Source organism: Hydra vulgaris, chromosome 13 (assembly GCF_038396675.1).
Source record: "Hydra vulgaris chromosome 13, alternate assembly HydraT2T_AEP".
In the NCBI taxonomy this organism is placed as follows: Eukaryota; Metazoa; Cnidaria; class Hydrozoa; order Anthoathecata; family Hydridae; genus Hydra; species Hydra vulgaris.
The window spans coordinates 50,626,432-50,647,646 of NC_088932.1; the positions used below are offsets into that span (position 1 = coordinate 50,626,432).

The 21,215-nt window shown below is 28.3% G+C and overlaps 2 protein-coding genes across 3 annotated transcripts in view; one reads left to right on the plus strand and one right to left on the minus strand.

Moving 5' to 3' along the window:
- The window catches only part of LOC100203104 (uncharacterized), a 62,772-nt gene extending 53,126 nt beyond the window's left edge, over positions 1–9,646 (plus strand). For both annotated transcript variants that reach the window (XM_065816600.1, XM_065816601.1), the window contains 7 exons: positions 1,724–1,827; positions 3,849–3,935; positions 5,260–5,349; positions 7,718–7,897; positions 8,093–8,276; positions 8,640–9,087; positions 9,196–9,646. In XM_065816600.1, coding sequence (XP_065672672.1) covers positions 1,724–1,827; positions 3,849–3,935; positions 5,260–5,349; positions 7,718–7,897; positions 8,093–8,276; positions 8,640–9,087; positions 9,196–9,286 — 1,184 coding nt within the window. In that variant the 3' untranslated portion in view covers positions 9,287–9,646. The remainder of the gene's footprint in view (positions 1–1,723; positions 1,828–3,848; positions 3,936–5,259; positions 5,350–7,717; positions 7,898–8,092; positions 8,277–8,639; positions 9,088–9,195) is intronic.
- Positions 9,647–16,012: 6,366 nt separating this feature from the next.
- On the minus strand, positions 16,013–16,810 carry LOC136089984 (ATP-dependent DNA helicase PIF6-like). Its single transcript, XM_065816088.1, has one exon. The coding sequence runs from the start codon at positions 16,808–16,810 to the stop codon at positions 16,013–16,015; it is 798 nt and encodes a 265-aa protein (XP_065672160.1).
- Between the last annotated feature and the right edge of the window lie 4,405 nt (positions 16,811–21,215).

Below are 21,215 nucleotides of genomic sequence, written 5' to 3' on the forward strand. Positions count from 1 at the left end.
GAGTTGGTAATCACTAAACCCAATGAAACATTTTCAGACTTATTTCGATTTTTAAAGACTTGTTTTTTGAAGTTCTAAACTTAGAGATTGTCCACATATTTATTTTATAATAAATAAATTATATTATATAAATTATATTAAATTATATTATATTTTATAATAAATAAATTATATTATATAATAAATAAACTATATTATATAATAAATAAATTATATTCTATTTTAAAATAAATAAACTATATTATATTTTATAAGAAATAAATTATATTCTATTTTATAAGAAATAAATTGTATTATATTATATAAGAAATAAATTATATCATATTTTATAAAAAATAAATTGTATTATATTTTATAAGAAATAAATTATATTTTATTTTATAAGAAATAAATAAAAAATAAATGGAGATTAAGATTACTTTTGCTTGAAACTTGTCATGCACGCTGTCATGCTGAAAAAGTAGTTATCAAGATATTTATCAATATCTTAATGCTTATACATTGCTATGAACTATTTTAAGTAATAAACAATTTGATATCTGTGATTTTATCATTAATTTTATATTACTTTAGAGTTAATATAGTAAATCATTACATGATTGACTAATAATGTGTGGTAAAGATATCAATTGACTATTTTATATTTTTAAGCCAAGATTCACTTTCTATTTTCTTTTGTTCTCTTGGATTGTCTCTGATGGTCTGCAATAATTTAAAGATTATCTTAATTTTGAAAAGGTTGAAGTTCTGTTTCTTTTTGAAAGTATGAAAACCTATCCTAATTAATAATGAGTAATAAGGTTGGACTATAATCAGGATGTAACTTGAAAAATTTTCTAAAATTTCACAAAATCATTTAAATTTTAAAAATGCGTTTATAATAGTTTTATTGCTTACAATATGCTACCTTAATTCGCTTTGTTAACAAATATTATATATGATATAAACTCTATTTATAGATAAATTGAAATTACTAATTTTTCCATAATAAGATTTTTTAAAAATTTAATAAAAATCTGGTTTTATGTAGCATTATTATTTTTTATATTAATGTTTCATGAAACGGTTATCTTAACATTAAGTACTAGTTTAAATAGTATCTGCGCACATTGTAACATTACTATTAAGTAATTATCTCTGCTCATTAAATATTTTAAAATGATTTAATAAGCAGAGATATAAAATGTTAAATTATTTTTCTTTAACGTCGTTGACTTCGAAGATTGAAGTTCTTATTTTTTTATTATTTGAAATTGTTGTACATAACTAAGAGCATGACTTCCAACTTTTTTTTTAATTCTTTTTTTTCATTTATTTTCATTTATTTTTCTCGTAGCTTTTCCAGCCATTTGCAAAATCATTGCAATGAATAAATTATTTTTAAATAAGTTTACAATTATCAATTTTTCTATCAATTAAGGAATCAAGCAAAACATACATTTGAAAATACATTTTTAGTTAAAACTTTGTTTAATGTAACATAAGTAATAGTTGTAGAAGCATTTCTCAAAACAATTTCTTTTAGTATTAAGTTTAATTGTTTTAAATATTTTATAAAAGTTATTTTTTATTTTTTTAATTTTTATTAAATTACTTGGATGTTTTTAAACTTCCTTTTCTAATTAATAAAAATCTGTGCACATGTGAGTTATTTTAAACTATTGACTATATAAGCCATCAGCTGGTATGTTGGTTATTTGCTATTTCATTTCATTACTTTTAGATAATAAAAATTCACTATTGAACCAAGAATTTGCAAAGCAAAGTGTTCTGCAATCAATGTTTGAATACAACAAAGATTATCTTGAAATTGGAATGATATCAGAGGTTTTTAGATACATCATTTTAAATAAACATAGTCAAATCAAATATTTTAATATCAAATTTAATGCTGCTGTTACTCATTTGTGCGTGTTTGGCACAAATTTTACTTTTACTTGAAAATTACATTGTGCCGCAATGCAATTTTCAAGTAAAAGTAAAATTTGTGGCAATATCTCCTTAATTTTAATTTGTAGCATTTATTTGTCCATTTGTAAAGTCTTTTGTTTATTAAATGCGGTAGTGGTGTAGTGGTAGAGCGCTCGCTTGATAAGCGAGAGGTTACGAGTTCGATTCCCACCACGTCCCTGGTAGTACCGTGCTCAACTTGTTTCTCCGTGCAGCGGCTTTGTTCGTCAATGTTCGTGTTTCGGAGTTATAGAGTTGAAAGAGGGTAATAACCACAAGTAGCCTCCTCATCTGTAGTGGCCTTTCCGGCTTTGGGGAGGTGAATTATTAAAAAAATAAAAATAAAGTAGTGTTAAAACTTTCTTTGAACAATGTGCTTAAGTTGCCATAGTGGTTATCTTGCAGCATTCTGAAGGGAAATGCTGTGATTCAAATCCTTGTGCTCTCACATTTTTCTTTTTTTATATATTTTTGAAGTTCTATAGATATTTTTAGTTTTATAAAGTTTTTATTTTATTTAAAATTGCATTATGGCAAAATCTAGTTAATTTTGGTTTATAGCATTTATTTTTCATTTTATAGTTATTCCATTTTTTGTTTATTAAATAGTGTTCAAAATAAGCAGATTAGTGGCCAAAGTGGTTAGCTCGCGGCGCTTCAGAAGTGCAATGCAAGGGTTCAATTCCTGTTGCTTACACACTTTTTTTTCAATTTTTTCAAAATTTTCTAAAATGTGAAATAAAACATTTTAAAAGTTCCATTGATGTTATATACATAACATATATAAAGATATTATACACTATAACAAACAAAAGGAAGAGAATTTTTAAAAAAGCTTAAAATTCCAATAAACATCAAAATAGCAGCAGATGTTTTTTGCGCTTATGTTGCAATAGAGGTAGTAAGTTATTAATGGTAATTAAATAATTAGTTGCTTAGTTAATTAGTTGTCTGAGCGTTTAACACAATTTTAAGAGATGATTTTTTCATTTATTGTGGAATAATGAACTTTCACATGTGGAATGAATGTGGAATGAATAATGAACTTTCAAAGTTCATTATTCCGCATGTTTTTAAGTATAATTCCAAATGTTTTTAAAACTTTTTATAGCAATTGTAATTAATCAACACATTTTAAGCGGGAACTCTAAGTATTATTTAGAATACCCACTTCATGTACTAATATCCAAACTAATATTGCAACTATTTTGCTTTAAATAAATTTTAATTTATTCTTTCTGGTAAGTTTTATCTAAAACCAAAAAAGATTGTTTACTTACTAAATTCTTGGATGTACGTTTTGATGTATTTTTCCTTTTATGGGAAAATACAAATTTTCAAAAAAACAATTTGAACTTTGTTTATAAGCTTTGTTTTTAGACTTGGCAACAGAAAACAAAATTATTAGGAAGCACAGTGGAATATGAAAAACTTGTTTTCTATAATTTTATAAAACTTAATGACTTTAATCAAAACAATGATAATCAAATAGTATTCATAATCAAGTTTAGTCAATATATTGTGTTAACAATTTGGTACATACATATGTATATATATATATATATATATATATATATCTATATATATATATATATATATATATATATATCATTTAAAATCATATTCTTGTTATACGATATTTTCATATTTGTTGAATTTAATTAAGACGGCAGTGTATAAACTATTTGTTTTAAATATATTTTTGATGTTATTTTATATTTACAATATTTCGCTGACCTATAGTGGTCAGCATGATCATGTGTAAGTATAAAATAACATCAAAAATATATTTAAAACAAAAGTTTATATGCTGCCGTCTTAATTAAGTTCAACAAATATGAAAATATATATATATATACCGTTTATAGTTATGATTAACTTTAATTTTATTGTGATAGGTTATAGATCCTCTGCTCTTCTACATTCAATGCAATTTAAAAATTCTTTCAGAAATTGAAGTGTTGTTGCAAAATATACCACTTAAGGTTGCTTTTTACTTTTATTAATATTTTTTTATTAATTTGTTTTTTGATAGAGTAAAATTAGACTTAGTTAAACAGTTTTTAATTATATTGAATTTACAGAAAAAGATTACACTGTTTTTTTAGATTTATGAAGAAAACTTTGCTTTACAAGAATATATAAATTTCATTTTGTTTTTAAGTTACACGCATTTAAAGTTAAAAAAAAAGAATGTATTTTTAAATTATGCTAAAATGCTATACAATTGATACAATGATAGAATGTAATTTGAATCAACTGCTAAAATGAGGAAGTAAATCAAAAATAATCTTTATAAAAATAATCAGTAATCTTTTTCAGTAATTAAAAAATAATCTTTTTTTAGTTCAAAAATATTCATCATCAAGTGTGTATTTTTCTTTTGGAAGCTTGCAAAACATGAAGCATTGGCATTTTAAATTTTTACGTGTTTTTGTTCCAAGGTTTTGTACACTTCTTGCATTTTCTTTCCAATGTTTTGTACACTTCTTACATTTTCATTTTAAAGTTTGGTAAACATCTCGCATTTGTTTTCCATCATTTTGTACATTTCTTGCATTTTCTTTTGCTTATGATTATGACTCATACTTTGCTTTGCTTATGACTCATACTTTTGTTTAAATATCAAGTAATTTAAGACCTTCTTCTGTTCTCCTTCATCCCAATGTGTACAATCTATTAAACTCAAAAATAAACTCTTAATTTGTTGAAGAGGTAACACATTTAAAAAAAAAACAGGTTTAAAATTAATTGAGTTAATCATCTTTCACAAGCAATCATCTTTTCGTCATAATTGCTGATCATCCAACTCCCCTGGTTATCAACATAATATAATATGTTGATATTATAGTAATGCATATAATAAAATGCATTATGATTGGTTATTGATGTATTAAATCCATTATGATTGGTCATAGATGTTGTATCAAGTTGTATTACTATGATCAATTATTGGTTTGCTTTTTGATTATTGATTTTTTGACAATTCAAATATCAAAATAAATAAGACAGCTATTTTTTAATATTAAAAAATTATATTTCCTAATTTTCCTTTATTTGTCTGTATATTATATTTTTGTTGCATTTGTCTGTATATGTTTGTTGCATTCGTCTGTATATGTTTGTTACATTTGTCTAAATATGTTTGTTACATTTGTATGTATATTATATGCTTGTTTACTTTCTTCTAATCTATTTGGTCTTTGTCATTTTTCCTTATCTTTTGTATTATTAATTGGTTAGATATGAAGTTTATTAACTAGGTTAGGTATTTCAGATTTATAAAGTTTTAATTTAATTTTTTTTTAGCGTGCCATTTCTTTTAAAAATGGTGATTTGTTAGTTTATGCAAACAACACAACTCGAAGAAGAGTTTTGATATTGCAAATTAATAATAAGGTAATTTTAAAGGTTCTAAAAAAAAGTTTTTACAAACAATTTTTAGAAATATTATTTAGCTTTTTTTTTTTGTTTAAAATTTTTTTATTTAGTTGATCATGTGATGATCATGTGATGGTGGAAAATAACTTGTTTTTTTGTAACATGCATGTTCAGACTGTCACCTTTTTTTTTTTAATTTGTAACTTGCATGTTCATGTTATATTTATATTTAATCTTATTTAGCTCCACACACACTCTGCAATGCATTTTTAAATATATACTTTTGTTTACCCCTCTCACTTTTAATTTAGTATATTAAATATATTGTTCTAAATATTTATAATAAATTACAAATAAATGATAATTATAGAATAGTGTTGTATAGTAAATTGTAAATGCGTTGTCATATTATTATGCATAGTTGTAAAAAATATTAAATTTTACAAATAAAATATTAAATTTAATCATTACAGTTAATGAGTCAATACCATTAACAACAAGATAGATCAGTGCATTAAAGCTTTTAGAATATATACATTTTAGAATATATAAAGATATTTAAAAAAATATAATTAATCACAATAATACAAGTTGCTGTATTTAAATATTTATGCATAAGAGAAAACTATCCAAGAGATAATTCCTGTCTATAGTTGTGTGCCTGTCAATAGTTGTTTGTCTGTCTATAGTTGTTTGTCTGTCTATAGTTGTTTGTCATAAGTAATTTGGAATAAAGAACTAGTTTGACATATGTTCAGAAATTTTTTATGCTGGTATCAATTAATACATGATTTTATCACACTGTACAAATCATTACATTACATCTACTATGCACATACTATATATATATATATATATATATATATATATATATATATATATATATATATATATATATATATATATATTTTAATTTATTAATTTTTTTATGTTGAATATAATGTTGATTATTTTTTTATATAATAATCTTAATTTACGTCTAGGTTTTGCACTAGTTAGGATTTTTTTGGCACTTTTTAGTGGTATCAGAAGCTCATTTTTGATCAATATATTGCAAAAATACACTCTATACTTGTTTTAAAAAGATGTAAATTTTTTTTTTCGTATATTTTTCATATATTTATTTGGTTTCTCTAATATTAGAGGGACTTTACTCTATTTACAAACTCTAAATAATCGACGATGCTAACAATATCTTTTGTAGAAACTTATATGACACTTTTTGTCTTTACTATTACATATCTACACAACAACTATTATAAATCTATGCAACAATTTCAAAATGTTATAAAATATTTATAAGCTTGGAAATCAATTTAATTTCTTAAAATTTTGTTAATCTTTTATAAAGTTTTCTTTTAATTAAAGAGCTAGAGTTCCCTTTTCTTTTTTTTTTGTGCTAATAAATTTTCACTTTTTCTTTTTAACCAATTTTTCAAAGCTGTAATCACACCCCTAATCAATGTCATAGCAGATAATAGTAATATTATGGTTAAAAAATTCAAATTTCGAAATATTAAATAAGTTGAAATAGGACTTCATAATCTTGATCAATTTCAAAAAATGTATAATTGTTGCGTGTGTAAATTTTTTTGACTTGCTTTGGTATGAAACCTATTTCCAAATATATTTAAAAATGCATAGAATATTTATGTTTTTAAAACTTTCAATACAAAAAAATCTATTGCTATCACAAAATTTGTTCATAGTTTTTTTTGCGTTTACTTACGTGTGTGTATTTATATTTAAAAATACCCATATATTTATATATATATATATATATATATATATATATATATATATATATATATATATATATATATATATATATATATATATATATATATATAAAAGTACCCAATAATATGCGTGTCTTTATGTTTGTGTGCATGTATGTTGTAGTCTGTATGTTTGTATTATTTTTAATTAGTTATTGCTATTGTATTAAATATTAAATAACGAATAAAATTTATTATGGTTTTTAAAATGGGTTTAATGAAAATAAAATTCTCACTCAGTATACTTATTTACACCTAAAACCTACTTACACAATAAGCTCTTACCTACACAGTACACTTATTCACACCTAAAACTTACTTATACAGTAAGCTTACCTACACAGTAAATTTATTTAGACAGCACGCAGTTATTTATTTTTTGTTTGTTTTTTTACAGTACATAATTGCTGCACATTTTCTATTTGTCAAATTTTGAATTAATACAATAATTAAAAAATTCACAGAATTCAAAAAATAGCGTTTTTATTTTAACATATTGTTTACAAATTTACTGAATAATAAATTTACTGAATATCATTATAAAAGTTTAATAATATTGTGAAACAATTTGTGAAATGAGTTAAAAAAATATTTTTTAAACTATTTAGGTTGAAGTTTTTCATGTTGACTATGGATTTAGGCAACAAGTTGATGCATCTTCTTTATTTGAAATCAATCAAACAATATACGATAAACCTTACCATGCTAGGCCAGCATCTTTAGCGCTTCGTGAAGGGCTGTTTTTCCTGGATGCAGCAACTGATTTTCTTAAAAGATTAAAAGGCGTAGTAAGTTTTTAAGTTCCCAATCGTTTCAAAGTATATAACGTTTTTAGTGTTATTTCCTAATCGTTTCAAAATATAGTAAGTTTTAAGTGTTATTTCCCAAGTTATATAATCGTTTCAAAGTATATTTTTTATTGACTTTTTTGTTTCAATTAGGCCTATTAATGTCCTAATAGACGATTATTTTTTTGTTTTCAGCCAATATACATAAATTTTCTTAATGAAAGTTCAACAGGGGAGGTTTCTGTGGAATTATTTTCAACTAATACTTGGAAAAGCTTCACTATGGAAATGTTGAATGCGGGACTTATTTGTAATGATCCCAGAAAAAATGATTTAGACGACTTGGATGAGCTAAAATCGGAAAAATTAAATAAAACAGGTCATTTAAAGTTGTTATTTTGAGCATTTTTCTTATTCTATTTTTATTTGAGTCGCAAAATTATGAGGTTCTTATGTATTGGTTATAAAAAAATAATATTGTGATAAAATTAAAATAATACTTAAAACAATATTTAAAATACAGAATTATGCCCTCTAACTTAAAGAATTGTAACATCACAAATTTTTGTAACATCACAAATTAGTATAACAGCATAAAATATTTTTTAAGATTTGTGAAGTGTGTGCGTTTACGACAAATAAAATCTATGGAGAAGACTCTAATTTTTGTTAGTGAGCCAAAAAAGTGTTTTCATCTTTTAGTTCACCAGAAAGTTTCTTATAATATTTAAATTTTTTATAGGCATATCTAATGACGAAGATTCAAATCATTCTTGCGATAATTTTCTTAATATTTCAACGAATGACTCAAAAGACAAAAAAACTGAGCACATCTCTGACAGGATAAACGAATCCCCTGACATTTCATTTAAACGCTGTGTCTCGCCGACATATCCACCACCAGATATTCTTTTATCGAATAAAGTTAATAGTGAACGCTCTATTATAACAATCCGGTCTAGTGATGTAGTATTAGGGTCGGAAAAAAATATTGACGTCATCAAAATAAACTGTATTACTAACAAGCTTGTTGAAAGTGACGTGTTTTCAATGTTAGAGAAGTATGAACAAGAAAAACAAGGATATGAAGAAATGTTAAAATCGTTAGAAAATTTAATGACCACGTCCGACACATGTATTTATGAATTTTACAAGAACAAAAAAAAAACCAAACTTCAGCAAATGGCCAGGTAAATTTTATTTAACACGCATTAATTGCAACTTTGTGCGTTCTAATTTTTAATTGCTATATTATTCTAATGTGTATAACTGTTTCAGTCTAAAAATTACGTGTTTAGAATCAAGAAGTTAAATGAACGTTTAAAAGAAATTGATTTACAATACAAAAACGTTACTCAAGAAACTCACGAGTTGCTATGCCGAGTTTGATCTCAAAAGTTAGGATTCCGTAATGTCCGTGAAATTTGAAATAAAACTATCTACTAACATCTACAATTTAACCCTTTATTCATTCATTAAAGTCATTTTGATTTTCTTGAAAATTTAATTTAGTTTTTTAATGATTTTTTAATAAATGATGCTGAAAGAGATTAATTAATTATGAAACTTTTGTTACTGGTGAACTTTTTTTTTTTTTTTCGTGTATATTTTATGTTGTTGTTCTTGGCGTATGATTTTGTTATTGGTACACATTTTATGTTGTTGTTCCTGGCGTTATTTTTTTATTGTATATTTAATTTTTTTTTTTGTTATTGATTTTATTATTGCATATTATTACATAATATCCAAGTAAGCGTTTTACATGATAATTATCTGAGTAAGCGTTTTTTTCATGATATTTATCCTAGTATGCGTTTTGTGTTATGTATATTTTGAGTTCTAACATGTTTTATGGTGAACATAATAAACTAGTTAGTATGCAAATGGTTGGTATTAAGAATATAAAAAAAATTCAAAAATAAATAATTTTTGAAATTTTAGGCAAATTTTGTCAAAAGTATTAAAAATATTAGTTTCCATTTTAAGTTAAGTTGTTGTTGTTGTTTATTGTCGAGAGACAAATAGTAAAGTTTGCGACAAAAAAACAAATATTACGGAAAAATGGTTTAACACCCATGTAGTATAAAATTTTTAGTCCCAGTTTTTTTTTTTTTAATCTCTAGTAAAAAGTTTGTTACTCTCCGATTACATCAGTGTTTGTTACTCTCCGATTACATCAGTATTAATTTAAATATTTAGAGTGATTTATTAATAGATGGATAAAGCAAAAGTGTACATAAATCGGCTGATTTATTTATGGTAAAGTGCACAGTCATCTCTAATTTATTTAGACGCAATGAATTATCGTTTGAAGGACCAGCAAGGGTGGATCCATAAGAAATAGAGGGTTGGGGGGGGGGCAATTCTCTTTCCCAATCCTTTCTTATGTATCCATCCTTTTTATTATATTTTTTATTTTATAGAAATACAACTATTTGACAAAAATTAGAGAGTTTAGTTGTTTAAATAAATACGTATTTATTATTAAATAAATACGTATTTTAAAACCTTGATTTGTTGAATATTTTAACAACTTAAATTACAAACTCTAATTTACGATTTCTCGACAGCAAAATGTCCAATTACGTTTTCAACATTAACTGGAATTTCTCTGTATACATTAAGTAAAGCTTTAAGTAATTAAAAACTGTCTAAGTTTTAACTGTACTTAGATAGTTTTAACTGACTAGACTTGACTGGCTAAGAACACTAATGACATTCTGTCATTAGTGTTTTTAGCCAGTTTTAGTTTTTCGCAGAGTTCAGGTTGATTGATATGCTACATTCAGCATTGACCACACTTACATGACATAACTTTATAATTTGAAATAACTTGTGAGTAATTTGATGTTGCTCCTGGTCACAAGAATGAAGACATACATTTTCATTTAGAAAATTTTGTGTTTATGTCCGAAATCAGTCCATCGAGAAGAGACATTAAAATGATCGTATGTAATATTTTTTCGTTATTTCTGATGGTATATTTTCACGGCTTGTCTGTCATTGCACTATTCTTTTGTAAACCATCTTTTTTAGTTATTATTTTTTTCAGCTGCTTTAAAAAAACTCCTTAAAACATTTCATCTCTTTCATCGGTTTTTCTTTTTTGTTTTAAAACAATTACAGATCTTTATAACAATTTTTTATTTAATGTAAATCTAAACTTTTTTAAAAAAACAACTTACTGAGCATATTTGTTAGAGAACCGAAGAGCAACTTCAGCTGAAATTAAAAATGATTTAGAGGCCGCCGGAGTTTCGGTTAGTTCGAGAACAATTCGCCGAAGGCTTTTTGAAAATGGTTTAAAAGCAAGAAAACCCAAAAAAAAATCATATTTAAACAAAAAAACAACGAAAGAATCGTTTGATTTGAGCAAAAGAACACACGGAGTGGACAAAGGAAGACTGGGCAAGAGTTATTTGGAGTAATGAAAGCAAGATTTCCATTTTGGAAGTATGGAATCAATTATGTGAGAAGAAGGCTCGGTGAAGATCTTTTACCTGAGTGCACATTGGTTAAAATGAAGCATCCCATTAGTGTAATGGTGTGGGGATGCATGACCAGAGATGCTGTGGCTCGTATCCACATTATGGATGGTATTTTAAACGCCAAAAAATACCAAGAAAACATGTTAGAAGCTAAATTACTCCCATCGATTGATGATTTGTTTGAGGGCAAAACAAAAACCTGTGTGTTCCAGCAGGACAGTGCTACAAGCCACACCGCAAAAACTGTCAAAAATTGGTTTAAAGCTATAAAGATAAACGTTTTGAAGTGGCCTGGAAACCTAAATCCGATAGAAAACCTGCCTCTCGACTGAAAAAACTAAGAACAAGCGACAACTAATAGAGGCCATAATCAATTTCTGGTTTCACGTGATCAACACTAAAGATTTGGGCAATTTAGTGGACTCAATGCTTCGTAGGATTGCTGCAATAATAAAAATAATAGACATCGAACAAAATATTAAGTTTTTTTTTATAAGCCATTTTTTTAATAACATGTTTTGTAAGCTATAAAACGTAAATTTACCATAATTTGCCTCTTTGTCAATAAACTGTTATATTTTTATATTAAAATTGTGAACTTTAATCAAAATTCTAGTTTTTTTTATTCTAAACACATAAAAAAATAATAATCATTATAGAAAACCGCATAAATATGGTTTTTTTTTTAAAAAAAACACACCAAAGTGAAGTTTTCATATATTTTGAAGGGGTGTCCATTCCTATGTATACATAATAAGACTACTTGAAAATGAATATACTTTTTTCTTCTATTGGTATTTTAATGTAAAAATGTGATCTTGAAAAAAATTAGCAACTTTTTTATAACTACTTCAAAAAACAATTCGCAACCCACCAAAATTCATTCCCAAGAATTTCTTCTGCGGAAATAATCTTAACGTTGTCCAAAATAATCTTAACGTTGAAATCATAAATACTTAACCAATAGAGTTAAAAAACCGTTAGTATTTGTCTAGAATGGGAACTGTAGCTTGAGATTACAAAGTTGCGCTGTTTTTGGTTTATAATGGCAGGAAAAAGATAATTTATCTTTTAGAAAACGTATTATAAAAGAAGAGTTAAACAAAAAGAAATTGCCACCAAGTACTTTATTCATAAATCGATTGTACGTCGAATAATCAAACGATTTAATAAAGGCAACCTTTTAGAAACGAAACATAAGGGCCGGAGACCACGCAAAACATGTCGTTTCACGAACGGAAAAATTATTTCGCGAGGTTAGAATTATTTTGTATCTCCACAAATCAAAAAGTTTGAGTTAGATAAATTTTTTTTCTTTTTATAGTTAAAATATTTATTTTTTACTACCAAATCAGTAAAAAATAAATTATTTCTTAATATACCTGACATTGCATTTTGTTCCACCTCCTTAAGGTGGTATACCCCTCAGAAATATCAAGTTTTCAAAAAAATTTTTGTTGTTTTATTTAATCTAAAATTTATCATAGAATCATTTTCTGAAAACCATTTTTTAAAATTCAGTATGTAACTTGAGGAAAACAAACTTTACTGAACCTTACTTTTTAAAGCGCCCTTGACAACCTCCATAGCAACGGTTAAATTTTTACTTGGCCAAGAAATTCTCCCCAAATATAACTTTTGATACTGAGAAAAAGCTTATTGAAATAAGTTTATAATTTATTTCTATTTTCCATTAATCAAAACATCTGTAAGATTAAAAGCAATAACTGGATTTCTCATAAATTTCTTCCAGAAGTTTCTTTAAAACGAATTGCCATCTTAAAGTTATATATATATCTAGGTATCTGTTTATGTTTATATAATTTAAACCTTATACTTTTAATGGGTAGAGAACGTGTGAAATTTGCTACTCAATACAAAAAGAAAAAAAGATTTCATGGAAATCAATATACTTTAAATAAAACAAATTCAGCAAATACTAGTCTTCTACTAACAGATTCACAGAGCTCAATAAATGTATCTAATTCGAAGGTAAACCCTAATAATACTTCTGCAAGTTCTAATAAAAAAAACATATGTGGATACAGAATAATTGATAGCACTTTATTAGCCATTGTTGTTCAGTTGTTATGTTGTCCAGAATGTAAAACTTGTCGACTTAATTTAGCTGAAAATGCAAAAAAAAAATTTGGACTTTCCAGCTCATTGATTATATTTTGTAAATGTGGATTCAATCATGAATTTTTTACATCCAAGAAGTGTGGTTCTGAAAGTTGTAGAGCTTTTGATATTAACCAAAGGTCAGATTATGCAATGCGTTCATGTGGACAAGGCCATACTGGCCTTAAAAGATTCTGTTATCTTATGGATCTTCCACCGCCAATGACTAAAAACACTTACATTAAAATTGTTCGAAAAATTGCTATTGAAGTTGGAGCAACTGCAGTAGAAACCATGTCTGATGCTGCACTTGAAATTATAAAAGCATCCCAACATACTACTGATGAATTCAATTTAATAAATACCAGTGTTTCTTGTGATGGTACTTGGCAACGTCGAGGTTTTTCCTCATACAACGGTGTTTATACTGCAATATCAATGATTACAGGAAAAGTTTTGGATTGTGAAGTATTATCCAAATACTGCAAACAATGTTTTTTCATTATAAAGAAAAAAAATACAGACCCTGATGCATATAAAATGCTAAAAAACTCATTTTTGTAACCTCAACTATACTGGCCCATCCACCGGTATGGAGGTCGCTGGAGCAAAATCAATTTTTGAACGATCTATTGAAAAATATAAACTTCGCTATACTGAATTTTGTGGTGACGGAGATAGTAAGGCATTTTCATCTGTTGAAAGAGTGTATGGTGATACAATAGTTTTAAAATTAGAATGTGTTGGTCATGTGCAAAAAAGAGTTGGCACACGATTAAGAAAATTGAAAAAGGAAAGATGTCTAGGTGGTAAAGGAAGACTTACTGATGCAACAATTGACAGATTGCAAAACTATTATGGAATTGCAGTAAGAACCAAAAATCAGTCTGTTCATGAAATGCGCAGTGCTATACTTGCTTCATTGTTTCATGTTGCTTCCTCAAAAGAAAATAATTATCACACCTATTGTCCAAACGGTGAAAAAAGTTGCAATAGAGAAAATAAAATACGCTTGTATCAGTCGTCATACAAAAATAAATCCAATGTTAAGTTGCGTAGAAAAACAATCAGGGGCAATAAAAAGAACAAAAATGATAAGGAAAAGCAAAAACAAGGAACTCTTTATGCTGCTGGTAGCTTTTAAACATTTTGCTTTAAAATTTACAGACATTGTTTATTTTAAAAATATTTTTTTGCATTTTTTTCTCTTTTTTAATTTTTAAAGTGTTTTTTTGCTAACTTCTATTTTTCAATCTCCCGTCACAGTTATTTCATTTTCTAGTAATCAGTTTTAATTCAAGTTTTCAGCAATGATGTGTTTTTATATGATGTATGCAATCTGCCAAAAAGTTAATTATAAAACATTTCAGAGTTTTAGATATTGCTGTTTCAGCACTAAAAATTGGCTTTCTTAAAAATCTTCATAATCCGTGTAGTGCTACATGGAAACTAATTGTCCGATTTAAAAACTTTTGGCAGATTGCGTAGATCAAACTGTTTTTTATCATTGGGCCAAGTTTTACTTTGAATACTCTATTAGAATCTGAGATAATTTTGACAGTGCGACGTGCATATTTTCCTATATCCGCCATTTTAGTTGATTGTCATGACAACAAAACTAGCTGTAATTTTATAAATCGATTTCGTTTAATAAGATCTTTCATAGGCTTAATTTTAATTTTGACTATAAGATTTCACTTCCAAGATAATTTTGAAGGGGGTATACCACCTTAATGCAGTTTATAAATTAAAATTATAATGTGCTATCTCCGTTTTTTCTGTTTTATACTAGACTAGCTGGAGTTACCTGGCGTTGCCCGGGCCAATATTTAAACTGGCTTAGCTGATATCTGTACACAAAAATGGGCCCAAAAATGGGCCCAAAAAATGGTCCCCCCTGACCCCGGGGTCAGGGGGCCCATTTTTGGGCCCCCTTGACCCCGGGGATCGCGGTACGGGGTCAAAACCCAGCTAAGAACCTTCTCCCCCTCGAGGACTACCCCCATGCCAAATTTCATCGAGATCGGTCCGGCGGTTTGGATTTCTATAGAGAACAAACAAACAAACACACACACATTGCCCTTTATATATATATTAAGACTAGCTGGAGTTACCCGGCGTTGCCCAGGCCAATATTTCAAAGTAAATGAGCATCTGGAACTTTGTTATACTAATTTTGGGCTATGCACAGTAAGATTGTGCAATATTTTTTAGTGTTGCACAATAATCCCACAAAATGTGACCCTGTTGGTTGAAGCTATGAAATAACTGAAAGACATTAAGGAAGAAAAAGACATTTTGTTTATTTTCCACTTAAAAACAACAAATTAAGAATTTCCAAAAGAACATTTACTCAAATTTTTCAATTAAATTGTTCTCTCACACTGGAAAAAAAAGTTGAACATGTTACAAAAGTTAAATCATGGGTAATTTCTTCACATTGGATTGTTATTGTTTTCTTTTAATAGGACTTCTTTAAAGAGGATTTCTTTCACTGAAGAGCCTTCTAATAGACAATGTTCTTGGTTTTTTCTTCTGGAGTCAAAATGAAAAGATTTCGTGGAGATCCAACTCTGGAGCATGCAACATAGAGCTGGCCGTGAGAAAAGCAGGGCTGTTCCAAATTGATGCCAGCCACTTTGAGTGACTGTCCTTGCGCTTTGTTAATGGTCATGGCAAAAGCCAGCCTGACTGGAAACTGGAGGCGCTTGAAACTGAATGGGAGGTCATTGGGAATCATTGGAATCCTTGGAATGAAGACATTCTCACCTTTGCCACATCCAGTCAGTATAGTTGCTTCAATCAAGTTTGAAAGGATAGCTTTGATGATGAGTCGAGTTCCATTGCAGAGCTTGGGACTGTCGAGGTTGCGAAGGAGAATGATTGGTGCTCCAACTTTCAGGTGAAGAATGTGAGGAGGACATCCAAATGGTTCTAAAGAGTTCAGAAATTCTGTTGGATAGTTGACAGCTTCACTGGGGTCCATAACCATGTCAATGGAGTTGTAGGACTTTTCATTGCCTGGGAGCATTTTCTGGATCTGCATATTGATCTTGGTGACAGACTCATTTTTGGGAGCCAGAATAGCTCTCTCACAGATCCAGTCATGTCTGGTGAAACTCTGCTGGATGTTGGGAAACACCTTGACAATGAGTTCCTCTGCAGAATCCACCAGTGTGCAAAAGTTGGCAGGGAATTTAATGAGCCCTGTCTGCACATTAACTGGTGCCTCACCATTGCCCAAGGCAAGGAGCTGATTGGAAAAGGCTCCTGCTGACAGATCACCAGACAACTTTACCCTCATGTTTGTTGTCAAATGAAGTGTTCTGACACTCCTCCACAGGTAGGAAGCTTTTAGGTTTTGCAAAATTGCACGGCTGAGGCTGCAGAGCCACACTGGATCCCATTTTTGGGCCCCCTGACCCCGGGGGTCGGGGTACGGGGTCAAAACCCAGCTAAGAAACTTCTCCCCCTCGAGGACTACCCCCATGCCAAATTTTATCGAGATCGGTTCGGCGGTTTGGATTTCTATAGAGAACAAACAAACACACACACATTGCCCTTTATGTATATTAAGATTTATAAGTCGTTAAAATCAAAATGGCAGCCGCTGTAGATTTTTTTGTTGAAAAATTACAACAAAACGTTGAAGGTAAAATATGTATATATATATATATATATATATATATATATATATATATATATATATATATATATATATATATATATATATATATATATATATATATATAATGTTTTTTTTTCATAGATCATAGTTATTACATTTGAACTTTCTTATATAAATATTGTTCATGGTTTGGGTATTATTGTTATTTGCTTATTATTATGTATATATATATATATTTTTTTTAGAAACTGATCTGACTGTTCTTGGATATCCTAATGGTGCACTTGTAATAGCATCAGCTAGTCGTCTACCCCCACATGGAGGCCAAACTAGGAAACGAAAGTCAGCACCTAAAACTTGGATATAGAATGTGAGAAAGCAGTTGAGACAATCTGGTCAAGCTTATAAAAATAGAAAAGGAGAAAATGTTCCATGCAAGTCTGTAACCACAAGAAAAGACTGTTTAAATTCTTGTAAAATTAAATGAAGACAACATATCAGTGATGAAGAACGAGCACATATATTTTCTGATTTTTGGTCTATGGATGATACCCAAAAAAAGCATTTCTACAGTAGAACTTCTGAACGACTCCAGAAGAAACGTCATTGAACTATCAATGAAAATTCGCGAAAAACATTCATTTTATTACAGCTTTTTTGTTGGTGATTTGCAAACTCGAGTTTGTAAAGAATTTTACCTCACTACTTTAAATATAAGTAGTAGAAGAGTTTATTATCATCATGAAAACAAGAATGATGCTACTGGAAGCCCAGCCTTTTCAAAATGGAGGAAACACACCAAAAAGGTTGTTGATCAAAGATCAAAACAAAGTGTTAAAGATCATATCAATGAATTTCCATGTGTACCATCACACTACTGTCGTAAAAGAATAAAAAAAGAATATTTTGAAGCTTTTTTAAATCTTAATAAAATGTATGAACTTTACTCTACCTATTGCAAAGAAAAGAATATTGCCCCTGTTAAGAAGCATATGTATAGATTCATATTTGAGCATGACTTTAACATCGAATTTCAAAAGCCAAAAACTGATTTATGTGATACATGTTATGAATACCATAATGTAGTAAATCCAACTGAGGAGCAAACCCAAAAATTTTCCAAACATGTAATGTTGAAGAATGAAAATCGAGCAGAACGTGAAAAAGACCGCAAACTTAAGGATAAAAACGTAGCTGTAGTATGCATAAAAATGTAGCTGTAGTATGCTAAATAAAAAAGGTTATTGTATGCTTTGGCATGAAGGCATTTCAGGTCGTGCAGGAAATGACCTTGCAAGTAGTGTAACATGCTTGCTAGAAAAGAGTATTGCTGACCACCCAGATGTTAATAAACTCATACTATGGTTTGATTCCTGTGTGCCTCAAAATAGAAATAGTCACATGTCCATTGCCTTACGTGAGTTTTTGATACGTTACCCAAAAATCAGGGTAATAGAATAAAAGTTCTGTGAATCAGGGCATTCTAGTATACAAGAGGTTGACAATATACATAGTCAAATTGATAGAGCACTAGCTCCTCTTGAAATATTTAGTCCACTTGGTTTAATCAGAGCAATTGCTAATATTCAAAAGAGAAATCCTTTTTCTGTCTACCAAATGAAAAGATTGGATTTTAAGCATTTTTCAGCTATTGCAGGCTATTTTAAGTATAACCTTGTTCCCTATACCCAAATAAAGCATCTGGTTTACAGGGCAGAGTTTCCAGATCATATATACTACAGAAAGTCATTTACTGATGTTTGTTCAGAAGTACGAGTTAAGCGTCTTCCTAACAATCCACGATCTTCATTAGCTGTGGCAAGACCTCTTGCAGTTGTACCAATGGCTTCTGTCTTAAACCAGTGTGCTCAAATTTCTAATGATAAAGCTAAGGACCTTCAAAGTATGTTCAAGTATATGCCTGCTGTAGACATAACATTTTATAATAGTATTTTAAAATAATTTATTTTAATGTCAAAATATTTATGTTTATGTTATGGTGTTAAATGGGCTTCTTATTGAAATTGTTGTTTTTAATGAATTAACCAGATGTGCTTACCTTGCTGAATTTAATCTTTGAAATTCATTTCACTGTAAAATGTATTTTGGATAATATGTTCTTGGAGCTTATTTCAACCAAAGTTTTATTTTTTTGTAAAAATCTTGGTACATACTTTAGATAATTAAACTTTATAAATATTGCATTTATAAAGTTTTTTTACTAGTTAAATTAAGATTTTATTCCAATAAAACAGAGATATGCCAAACAGTTCTTTACCTTGCTTCAATATATATACAATATACTAATTTGTATTATATTTTTATATAAAAAATGGAGATAGAACAAAGTAATATTGTATTTTATAAAATAAGTGTGTATTATATTGTTCTATCTCCAAATCAGGGTGAGGTAATTCAGATACCTGCACATTATATCTTTTGAAGTATTTACTTTTAAACTGTGGTAGCAAGTATGGGAAATTAATATGAATCTAATTTGTTTACGTCTTTTATGTTTAAGTGGTCTACAGGTCCTTTTAAAACTTTGAATTTGATTTTCTCAGTTCGAAAAAACATGGAATTAGAACAAAATAATTCTAACCTCGCGATTTGTCACGTAAAAAAGAATTCTTTTGACAGCACAAATGATACAATTCAACAACTGAAACTTTCAGAGTCTCATAATGCGCAGACGGTTACAACTTTTAGGACTTTTGACCTTCAGAGCAGCAAAAAAATCTTCAAAGAACCGAAAAGCTAGAATTTGCAAATGCTCATAGAGGCATGTGAGAGGCTCTGAGGCTCATAAATGCTCATGGAGTATTTATGATTAGTAAAGAGTATTGAGGAGCAATGAATCAAAGTTCAATTACAAAGGTTCTGGTGACATTTTGAAGGAACGTATACGTGGATTAGAGATGGCTCTTTTACTTATTTTGATGTAAAAATGCCAATTTTGTGGGCATTGTGAAAGGATTTCTTTTCACGCATATCATGAGCGATGATTCTATTATCATTAGAGGCAAATTTTGTCAACATGCGGGTATACCAGTAGTGTAAAGACTGGCCTCCTGCCGCATGAGAGCCTTAGAGCTAATAGGGGCAAGGACTCCCAAATAATCATTCATTTTTTATTTTATTCTTTTGTTAAGCAGAAATAGGTTAGTGGCCATAATGAATCTTTGGTGGGGGGAGGAAGGGGCATAACTTCTTGCTACGCTACTGTTTGCTACCCATGTATGCAAACCTCGACTAAGTCACAGTTAGGTTATGCGAGAAAGTGGTAAGGTTACCTGTACAAGAAACAAAAAAGTTGTCGGCTCCGTATCTTAACCACTTCTTTACTTTTTTCAACTTTTATAATTGAATTCCACTTTTTTATAATTGATATAATAATCCACATTTTTTTTGTATAAATGAACTCCCAAACTGTTTGTAAGGATGTATAGATAACTTTTATACAAAATTTATGTCGTTTATTTTTATTATTGCTAAGTTTCGACATGATTATTAAAGTACATGCATTACAAGCATAAAATAATATCACTAATTATCCATTCAATAATGCTTAAAACATTTTACTAAAGGAGTTACTTACTAATTACCAATAAATTATTATTTACTAAAGCTTAATTAGGTACTTAGAAATAAAAAACAGCGTAAAATATGTTTACATTGTTAAATAAACTCGAATGAAGAAAAATAATTTGAACGATTTATTTAAAGATTTTTTTAAAGTTTACGTTTTCAGAACGTTTTACAAAATCTAATATTTCGAATGGGGTGACATCATAATAGTGTTACCATAATAACATTATAATTACGTGACAACCTTGACTTAATATATTTATTACTTTGTATTCGTGTATTTTTTGGGCACAAATACACATTCGCACAATCATTTAATTAACTAATTTCAATTGCAGATTTTGAAAGATCGTTGTTTAATATAAAATGAGATTTTCTAACAAATTTCATAAAGGAGTGGTCCATAAATTAAATTTTTTTAAATCTAGAAAAGACTTTTTCTTAAATAAAAGAGTTCTGACAAAACCAAAACTATCAGTTGATGTATCTACAT

Bases quoted from the DNA above. Each gene is read 5' to 3' on its own strand.
- LOC136089984 (XM_065816088.1), bottom strand. From the start codon at position 16,810: ATGAGGGTAAAGTTGTCTGGTGATCTGTCAGCAGGAGCCTTTTCCAAT.